Genomic DNA, 10,934 nt, shown 5'->3' with positions numbered 1-10,934 from the left:
CCACTTATACTTCTTAATTTCATTACGTTCTTTCCAACCCGAACCATGTGTTCTTGGTAAAATGCAGGTCTTCACGCTCCTCTTTTCAAACATAAACTCGTGAAAAACACGCATAGTATCAACTCGACCAAGGCATTAACAGAATACTTAACACATGACCTTATAGAGCTTGTCTATCTTAAGGTAAGTGTGATCATAGTCTGTAATACCCTTGAGGTAACTTAACTTAGGCACACTTCTCAATAGCATAAACTATTCTATCAATAAGTAGATGTACTATTAATGAGTAAACGTTCTATCAACGCGTAAGCTTTCTACCAAAGAATGAACCTTCCATCATTAAATAACTTTCGATCAATGAATAAACTTTCTATCACTGAATAGTTTTCTACCAGTGGATCTTTTCTCTACTTCTTGGCATAGTGACACGGCCAAGGGCGTTATCGGCTACTCGGCGCCCATGGCAAAGTATGAGCTCATGCCCCCTTCAACTGACCCTCTCGGGTCCTACCTTCAGGAAAAACTAACACACTGGGGTACTAAACCAGTGAAGAGGCCACCATATTAGGGTTTGCAAGGCCCGCATGGTAACACCTCGATCAAGGGGCGGTATCGGCCACCTGGCGCCCAATGACCCAAGCATGCTCATACCCCCCTTACGGTGGTCCCGTCGAACCTCACCTAGGGGACTACTAAATCAACCGGACATAATCCAGTTGAGTCACGCCAGCTAATCATAATCTAATACTTTATCAGATGGCAATAACTTTCACTTTCAACTATTGATGAGCGCCCTGGGATTAGTGGGATAGCAGCACGCCAAAACCTACTGAGCCACTCAACAAAATATGAAATTCACCTATAAAGGAGTCATTCTAACTCCAATTAAAGCATAATCTAATTCTTAAATAAATAAGGGGGTGGTCCCCGCCTTCTACTAACACTCTCATTCTCTAAACTATTCTAAGCTCAGGGATTTCATAATCGATGGCCCTTCATATATAAAGTTTTCTCACTAGCACCTCATAGTTTCGATACACTAAATATTATCACAATAAACAATAATTTCTTAAAGGAAATGGCATATGAGGGTTAGTTACTGCATGTACGTACCTGTAAGCGTCACTGCACGATCAGAAGTCACAAAATCACCCGACTAAGGCGCTGCTTTCCTCTTACAAAATGGGCACCTATAGCAGTTATGAGTAGAACTAATAAGTTCCCTTAACTACTTTGCCATACCAAACTAAATACCAAAGTAACCGCTATCACCCATTCAACATGAGTTCCGATTACTTTAGCACGCACACAACTCATTCAATACAAGTCAAAATCATTAACTCAACACAACATAAGTCTTTCCATCAATTTAAGAGAAAAAAGGATCGTGTGAATCATTCCTTTACATCAACCAATTTGAGTTATATCGATCCACGTTACTTTAAGATAACATATCAATTCACACTTAAATCTTGCGATGTTAATGTAGTGCTAATATGATGACAATGACGAATCTTAAGTTTATCACATCGCAATATCACCTATTATATTCTTCAAGGTTAGGAAGAACTATAATCAAGACATCATAACAAGTAACTTTAATAATTCTCGACAAGTTGACACTATGTTCATAGCCTTACTAACATTATGCATTATGACTTCAATGACAACCTAATAAGGGTACTTGTAGTTCGCAATAATCAAACCACAACAATTAACAACTATTATTTTCAATTTAACAACCAAAATCACTTCCATACTTAGCTACAATTATCACCATTACTAATTATCACAACAACAATCAATCGACTAAGTTTCAAAACAACTTTTAAGGTTATTTAATCAATCATCACATCACCCAAAATATAGCATAAAACACACATCATTAGTGATTTCATTTCTAAATCCAAACCCTAGTCATAAACATGTTCAATTCATCAATCAAATTCTTATCCACAAAAAGATTCAGTGGAATTAACACAACCAACATCAAACTCAATACACTTAATAAAACTCCAATCAAAAGCTAGAAAATAAATTAGAAAAAGAGGAGATGGCTCACAAAGGGGAACTAGAAATGGGTGAGGGTATAGGTGGTTGTTGTGGTGGTGTGGAGCACAAAGGTGGAGGAAGAAGCTGCGTTGGCTTCGGGGGCTGCGTCACAGTGGCTTGCTGCTGTTTGGGGCACGCAAAGCAGCAGTTGTTGCTGCCAGGTGGTGGAGCAAGACCAGTTGCTGCCGTCTGCTACCTGTGGAGGACGGGGAGGAGTCGGCTGTTGCTTGTGGAGGAGGAGAAGAGGCGCAGCTGTGCTGGTGGCTGCCGGCTGCTCTTGGTCACAGTGAGGGAGGAGGGAGGAGGGAGAAAGAGAGAAGAGAAGGAACGGAGTGACGGCGTGCTTCTTTGTGAGTGAGTGAAGGAGTACTCACGACCTTAACCCATCCTTTTATATTATTTGTACATTTATTTATTTATTTATTTATTTACCTAGGTTTATTTTCTTGCGAGGCCTAACTAAGAAACTCACCTTTATATGCTCACACATTTTAAATAAAATAATTATTTTAATTCGAACCCCTTTATATAGAATCGTAATTGTATTTTTTATATAAATATATGTTAATATTTAAATTCGTGTATGAAATGAATTATTAACACTACTCCAAAATTAATTTAATATAATTGTAAAATACTCAAAAATTATTAAAATATTAATTAATGACGTCAGGAAAATCTCAGGGTGTTACACTCTGCGAGCCCAAGTCAGTATCATTCTAAAACAGTTTGCCTAATAGCTCATTCCAGGAGCACAATGGCAATCAAGTGCATTAGTACTTATGACGTATTTTGACATGAGGTCTTAATGAAGAAGATGATTACTGGATAATATTCTTAGTATCTAATAAATGTTCTATTAAGGATTAATCAGAACAGTTATAATTTCTCTCTTGTATTTATGATTGTGCTATTTAATGTTCTTCTGAAAATCAATGTGGGTCCTTGAAGTTCAATTGTATTAACTCTTGCAATAAATTACTTAAGAGTTCTTTGTATATCTCTCAATAGTAGAATTTAGTTACCTTTTTTATGTCCCCCATGAAGTATATTTATAGTCCATCATTATGCATGTAAAATGTTCCTTCTGCTATTTCATCGGTCTTTAAAATTCCCTTGCACGCCACTGTTGCTGTCTTTGACATTTTGATTTCTCGTTTTCTTTAGTGGTTTTTCCTCTAGTTTAAATGGCGCTCTTTGTTTCTTCTGTTAATACATGTCCCACTAGCTTGTAATAATCTCCAACAATGAACAAGTGTCTTCATAACCGTACGTAACCTTCTCATGCACCAACATTCTTAATGCATGTTCAGTCCTTCTTCAACCTTCCCAGATAAATATTGTCAAATCTTCCTCTAACCTTATTATTTTCTTCCAGTTTAACACTAATCTAATCTTTTCAGATGATTTTTTGCTAGAATAATTTATTACTTATATTTCACATATACACAAATGAAATTAAAATAAAAGAAAAGATGAAAAAGTAAGTAAGAACAAAACAATTTAAATTAAAAATAAATGTTAAATGACAGGAAACGTTTATATTATAATTATACTACTTATTTATTTAAATTATAGAAATATTATGCTATAATTACGAGGGTACTACTCCCTATGTCCTTTATAACTTCTTCATTTTCGATAGTTTCTTGAATATTTTCTTTATTCCTTTATGCTTATTATATTTGATTTTTTTACATAATTTAATATATTATTTTAATTATTTATATACTTCCTCCTATTCATCTTAGGTGTCCTATTTACTTTTGAGACACTATTCATTTATCACTCTTAAATTGCATTTTATTATTAATCTATAAGTTAAAACATAGTCAAGTGGGATCTTATTTGATTCGTTTTGATGTAAAGATTATTAATATCAACTTTTTATAATTTTTAATTATACATAACTCAATATATTACAAATTAAATAAGTGCATTGGATAGAGTGCATAAAGTAAATGGGACACTTAAGATGAATAGGAGGGAGTATTACATATCATGCATATCTGAATATTATAAAAAGTTAATATTATAAAAGTATGTGATTAAATAATTTAAATAAAATTTCAGAGGAGTAGTTTTATACCGACAAAATTTACTCCGATGTTGCAATCTATTCAATTGCAAGTTTGCAACTTTGCAATACCAAGTATACAACTCATGTAGGCAAGTATGAACTGTTATGTGTCAACTCAACAAGAGTTAAGAATTCATGATGTTCTTATCTTCTCATATTACCATATTTTAACACAATTTTTAATTAAAAAAATATAATAATTTATAATTAATAACTGTTATTTGTAAATAACAACAAAAATAAAAAAAATTAATAATAAAATAAACCAAATTAAAAAGGTAAATTTAATATCATAAAATTTCATCCTATCAATTTGTATCACATAAGAGTGATTTGTTAACTTTACTAATCACTATTGTTTACTAAGACCTCCTCTAGAAAATATAAATTACATCATTTCATAGAGTTATCCTAATGCATAATTGCTATTTTAAAATAATTACTTATAATATTAAGGCAATTACTTATAATTTTAAAATAATTAATTTTTAGACTTAGAGTAATCATTTATTAATCACATTTATAATTTAAAATTGAGCAATTAAAGAATTAAGGTAATCATATAATAAAATAGTATCATACTCCCTCCTATTCATCTTAAATGTCCCATTTACTTTATGCACTCTATCCAATGCACTTATTCAATTCTTAATATATCGAGTTATGTATAATTGAAAATTATAAAAAGTTGATATTAATAATCTTTACATTAAAACAAATCAAATAAGATCCCACATGGCTATGTTTTAACTTATAGATTAATAATAAAATGCAATTTAAAAGTGATAAATAAACGGTGTCTCAAAAGTAAATGGGACACATGAGCTGAATAGGAGGGAGTATAAAACTTTTATAAGTAAATGATTAAAGAACATTGGAAAAATGTAAATTACGAAACAAGTTTTGCAGTTTTATTATTTTGTCGTGCCCACCATACGAAACCGTGTGCGAACCCTCCCATTGATTTCCTCCAAAACAGAAGGTTCCAAGTCCCAATTTCTTCCATCCTTCAAGCCTCTCTCAACATTTAAAAACCCTCTCCAAAATTTCAAACCCTAAATCAACCCCAAATTTCATAACCCTAAATCAACGAGTTCACAATCCCTAAACAATCAATCATACAATGTGCCGTACAACGGAATACCACCATAAAAACTACTTTCTTCACCTGAAAACCATCTCACTTCGTTTTTCTCTCTCCTCAAATTCCACCAAATCAAATTCCCTCCTACCGGAATATCTCACCTTCGTTTTCCTCCCTCGCATCAACAACACTCTCCTAAAAATCAACGGTTCGAAATTCCTCCCTGATTCTCCCGCTTTTTTATCACTTCATCGCAACCTTATTGATTCCAACAACGACGTCGTTTTCTCTTCTAATGACTCCGCTTCGGTTACTAATGGCCTTAATTTCGAAGTCCACCTCGGCAACAAAAAGTTTCTCCGCGGAGTTTTCCGGAAACACGACGTTAATGGATTAACAATGGAGTGTAGAAGCTTGCTGGATAAAAACGAGTTGTTTGGTGTTAAAGAAATTGAGGTTTTTGCCACTGCGCAAAACGATGTCGTTTTAAAGGAGAAAGTAGTGGTGAAGAAAAAAAGGTTTTGCATGAAGAAATTTGACATGAAACTGGAAGATATTCTAGAGGAGAGGGAGTGTGACGTGGATGATGACGTGGAGAGAGAGGGACTAGGTGTGGGAGATTGTTGCTGTTGTGGTGAGGTAGAAACTAGATCTAACGGTGGTGATGATTTTGATGACATTGATGATCAGACGATGGAGATTGACATGGATATGGAAGGAGTTAGATGGGCCGTTGATGTGGGTATTTGGGTTGTTAGTTTGGGAGTGGGCTTTTTGGTTTGTAAAGCTTCTACCAGAAATCTTATGAAGAAAAAAAAATTCTTTGTATGAGAAGATAATTTTTAGACATTTTTGTAGATATTTTTAACTGTTTTACAAATTGTAAATAAATAAATTATAATTTGATTTAAAAAACATGTAGCCACTAGCAAGGATGAAATTAGAATTAACTAGTCTATGGAGAAACCGTTTCTTTGAGAGACGTATCTCAAGCCCAACCATTAATGATTAATACCTACTTATTGTATTATTAATGTCTACTTATCGTATTCTTAATGCTTATTTACTGTATCCTTAATGCCTACTTTTAATATCTTAAATGTCTACTTACATAATTCATAATGCATACTTATAATAATTTAAAAAATTTATAATAGGTCAGCCCAATTAGAAATGGTTTCTTAAAGAGACGGCCTCTCACAAAAATTAACGAAAAGAATGGGAATCCAGATGTTCTTAACTATTTTTACAAATTAGCTATTCTTGTGAGAGAACGTATCTTAAAAAGAAGACCTCAAAACAAGAATCATACATTCTTATTTTCTTTTTAATTTGTATTAATTAGACTAATTAGTTATATCTAATGCATATTTTGAAGAGAGTATTTGTCACAACAATTTATGTTTAGCAATTGTTGATAGTAGAATTACTGTGATTTAAGTCCAACTCTTCAAGTGCATTATACGGATATTTGAAAAAAAATAAGACTTTTTAATAACTTTAATCAAAAAATAAGCTTTGGCTAAATTTTATTCTCAAAATAAGCATCTTTGGCACCAAAACTAGGCTCGGTACGTAATCGTTGTTACTAACAGCGAGTATAAAGAAATGGTCAAAATTTTAGTCAAGCTATATGACGCTGTTACTAACAGCGAAATAAGGCTTTGACTGATTAATGGTCAAGTCGTTGTTAGTAACAGCGATTTTAGGCTTAGAAACAATCTAAAGGGTGCCGCTCCTTTTACATTTATCACGGATTACAAAGAATCTGCCCCTATATAAAGCTCACTAATTTTGTTTTACTATCCCTGTATACGTGTAATCGGTATCATATTTTGTTTTATGATGACAATATTTGACATAATAAAACAAAAGAAAATTACACTATACTATCCCTCAATGTCTTTACATATGTAGAATATTTGTTGGTAATCCCACATCAAATAAAATAATTATTATACATTTAATAATCGGTATTAAATGCTTAAATTGAGAGTAATGTATTGTATAAATTTTCATGATATGTATCATGTGAAAGTTTGATCATAAAAAAATTGTGAGCCAAAAATTTGTGATTTTTAATTAGCATATAATACAGCATTTTAAAATGATAATGAATTGAAATGAATTTTGTAAAGAAAAGAAGATTGTTGAACAAGAATAAGCATCATCATTAAACTTCTTAAGAGATATTTCTACCGAACTTTTCATTATCATTAGTACTATTTAATATCTATTACTAAACGGGACGTTAGTGTTTTAAGGTAAATTAGCAAAAGGATAAAAATAAGGTAAGCATACCAAGGAAGATCCAAAGCATTTCTTTGGACCCCTTCAAACTAATATTTTATATAAAGATAAAAGATTAATTACAAGTGGAACTAGATTACATGATAGATGCTACTTTTGCCTATAATCCATTCACTCTAAGGACAAGGAAAAAGAAAAAACATTTTAAATTGAAATTAGTGAGCTTTATGTAGGGGCAGATTCTTTATAATCCGTGATAAATGCAAAAGGAGCGGCACCCTTTAGATTCTTTCTAAGCCTAAAGTCGCTGTTACTAACAACGACTTGACCATTGATTAGTCAAAGCCTTATTTCGCTGTCAATAACAGCGACATATAGCTTGACTAAAATTTCGACTATTTCTTTATACTCGCTGTTAGTAATAGCGATTACGTACCGAGCCTAGCTTTGGGATCAAAGACGCTTATTTTGGGAATAAAGTTTGGCCAATGCTTATTTTTTGATTAAAGTTATTAAAAAATCTTATTTTTTTTCAAATATTCTGCATTATACTCGGGTTGATTTGGATTTGGGTCATTTTGAGAGTTTAGACTTCAATTAAAGATAAGTCTGTGTTAATAACAAATCGAGTGCAACTCAAATTTAATTAATTATTTTACACAATTTTTTGTAATTTAGTGAAATGACTTTAAATCAAGAGTTCCTATTTTAATGATATGAAGTAATAGCTGATTTATTTCATTAATGTAAGATGTGATTGATCGTTTCAAACAATAATTTGTGTATTATGTTATTCTTTAATGTTTTCAATAACTCACAGGAAATATTTTATTTAAGGAGAGATTTTTATACATGATTTTTTATGGATATCTACGAGTTCAGATATATTTATGTGGATTTTGTTGGATCTATCTCGATGTATATATTTTTATTATATATTTTTTATGAAATGTATTTATAGATATTGAACCTCAACCATATGCTTTTAAAACTGTTACAAAAATAAATGAAAACAATAAAAGGTTAGAGACTTACCTTTTTTTTTTTAATCTCTTCATTTGAGAAACAAAAGGGAGAACAGGGATTGAGAGGGATGACATGGTTATGGTTAATTTTTGGGTATTGTTAAATATTGTCACTCTTTTTAATTTATCGCCACCCCTATATTAATGAAATGACAAAAATGTCCCTGGACTTCAAATAACAATAATAATAATAATAATAATAATAATAATAATAATGATAATAAAAATAAAAATAATATTTAAAAATAATAATAATAATAATAATAATAATAATAATAATAATAATAATAACAATAATAATAATAATAATAAATAAAATAATATTTTAAAAAAATTTTAAAAAATAAAAAAAAAAATTTAAAGGTTTTGTGCGACTGAGCCGCTGCTCAGTCGCGCGCGACTCACCCCTTTATTTTTTTTAAAATATTATTATTATTATTATTATTATAACAATAATAATAATAATTATTATTATTATAATAAAAATAATATTTTTAATTTTTTAAGAATAATAATAATAATAATAATAATAATAATAATAATAATAATAATAATAATAATAATAAAAATAATAATAATAATAATAATAATAATAATAATAATAATAATAATAATAATAATAAAAATAATAATAATAATAATAATAATAATAATAATAATAATAATAATAATAATAATAATAATAATAATAATAATAATAACAATAATAATAATGATAATAAATAAAAATAATATTTTTAAAAAACAATAATAATAATAATAATAATAATAATAATAATAATAACAAAAATAATATTTAAAAAAATTATTTTGGAAAAAATAAAACATTTAAAAGGCTGAGTTGCACAAAATCTGCGACTCGGCCGCGGCTTGGTCGCACAAAACGTGCGACTGAGCCGCGACCGAGTCGCGGGTTTTGTGCGACTCACCCCTTTAAATATTTTTTTTAAAATATTATTATTATTATTATTATTATTATTATTATTATTATTATTATTATTATTATTATTATTAAAGTCTAGGATTATTATTATTATTATTATTATTATCATTATTATTATTATTATTATTATTATTATAGTTCAGGGGTAATATCGTCAATTCATTAAAATAGAGGTGACGATAAAATAAAAAGGGTGGCGATGTTTACGAATTGTGTATTTTTTTTGATCTCTTCAAGGTTGAAAAGATGGAAATATATATTCCCTTTATTCTTTTACCTTCCCATATCTTCTCTTCCATTCCTTTCTAAATAAAGGATAGAGACTTACCTTTAGGGATGTTCACCCGTCCAAATTCGGACCAGACCAGCTAAAACCCGTTGGACCGAAAGATCGTAATTTGGAATATTTTAAGACCGGAAATAGGACCAGTTCAATCCGCTCCGGTCCTGATTTTGTCCCGGTCCAATCCGGGTAGACCAGAAGTAATTTTTGATACCAAAAATAAATTTTAAAAATTGGAAGATTTCAAAGTAATTTAGCAAATTAATTATTATAAACTTAAAATATTTGAGTTAAAAAATTATTTTGTATTATAAATAAAAAATATAAAGCCCTTCCAATAAGTATATACGTAAAAATCCTAAATATTATTCACCTTCAAAATTACTTTTATATATATTCGGTCTCATCCGGTCTAACCCGGATTTTTCCTGGTTTAGAATAGACCAAACCGAAAACCCGAAATGAAAAATAAGTAAGACCTAGAGCCTGGACCGGATGCAATCAGTCCGGTCCGGTTTAGGTCCGCTCTCAACCGATTCCAGTTCCGTTTCGGACTGCTGGTCCAGTCTCATTTTGTACAGCACACCCCTACTTACCTTTGATCTCTCTTTCCTTTTTTTTTCATCTCTTATATGTGTTAAATTTTAAATTTTATACTATATTAGGTAATACATCTAATGTATATAAATTAAAAATTTTAAATATATTTAAGTTTACTACTCCATATTAAATTGATTTTACAATTCCTTAGATACGGCTTAACAAATGCCCCTAGAGCGTCCATCAACAAAACTCCAATATTAATTGTTCGAGTTCAAGAGATGTAAAGAAATGAGAATAAAAAGTGAGAATATTAATTGATTTAATGAACCGATAATTAATGATTTGATAAAAATTAAATATATTTTTAATAGATAGTAGTTGAATATTAAATGAGATATGTATTATCTTTATATCCGCAATACTACCTTAGATAGATAAACAAAGTTTACTTATGGGATAAACAAAATTTTTCCCAATTATTTTTTGTGGGTTTCTATTCTCCTTGTAATATAGATTGGGTTAAATCAATCTGAAAATAAAAACTAACTAATGTAATGAGCTGAATAAATTTCTTAAGTTGAAAACTTGAACCTAAAAAACTCATACCAAAGCCGGATCCCTACAACTATTCATGCATAGTAATAATACAGACCTAGATTTCCTAATCAATCATA

General features: G+C 30.2%; 1 protein-coding gene across 1 annotated transcript; it reads left to right on the top strand.

The window, feature by feature from the left end:
* The first annotated feature begins 5,037 nt into the window (after nucleotides 1-5,037).
* On the top strand, nucleotides 5,038-6,287 carry LOC130823714 (uncharacterized). Its single transcript, XM_057688442.1, has one exon. The coding sequence runs from the start codon at nucleotides 5,256-5,258 to the stop codon at nucleotides 6,045-6,047; it is 792 nt and encodes a 263-aa protein (XP_057544425.1). The 5' UTR covers nucleotides 5,038-5,255; the 3' UTR covers nucleotides 6,048-6,287.
* The last annotated feature ends 4,647 nt before the right edge of the window (nucleotides 6,288-10,934 follow it).

The sequence above is a fragment of the Amaranthus tricolor genome, chromosome 9 (assembly GCF_026212465.1).
Source record: "Amaranthus tricolor cultivar Red isolate AtriRed21 chromosome 9, ASM2621246v1, whole genome shotgun sequence".
NCBI lineage: Eukaryota > Viridiplantae > Streptophyta > Magnoliopsida > Caryophyllales > Amaranthaceae > Amaranthus > Amaranthus tricolor.
This window is presented reverse-complemented; position numbering and strand designations above follow the sequence as displayed.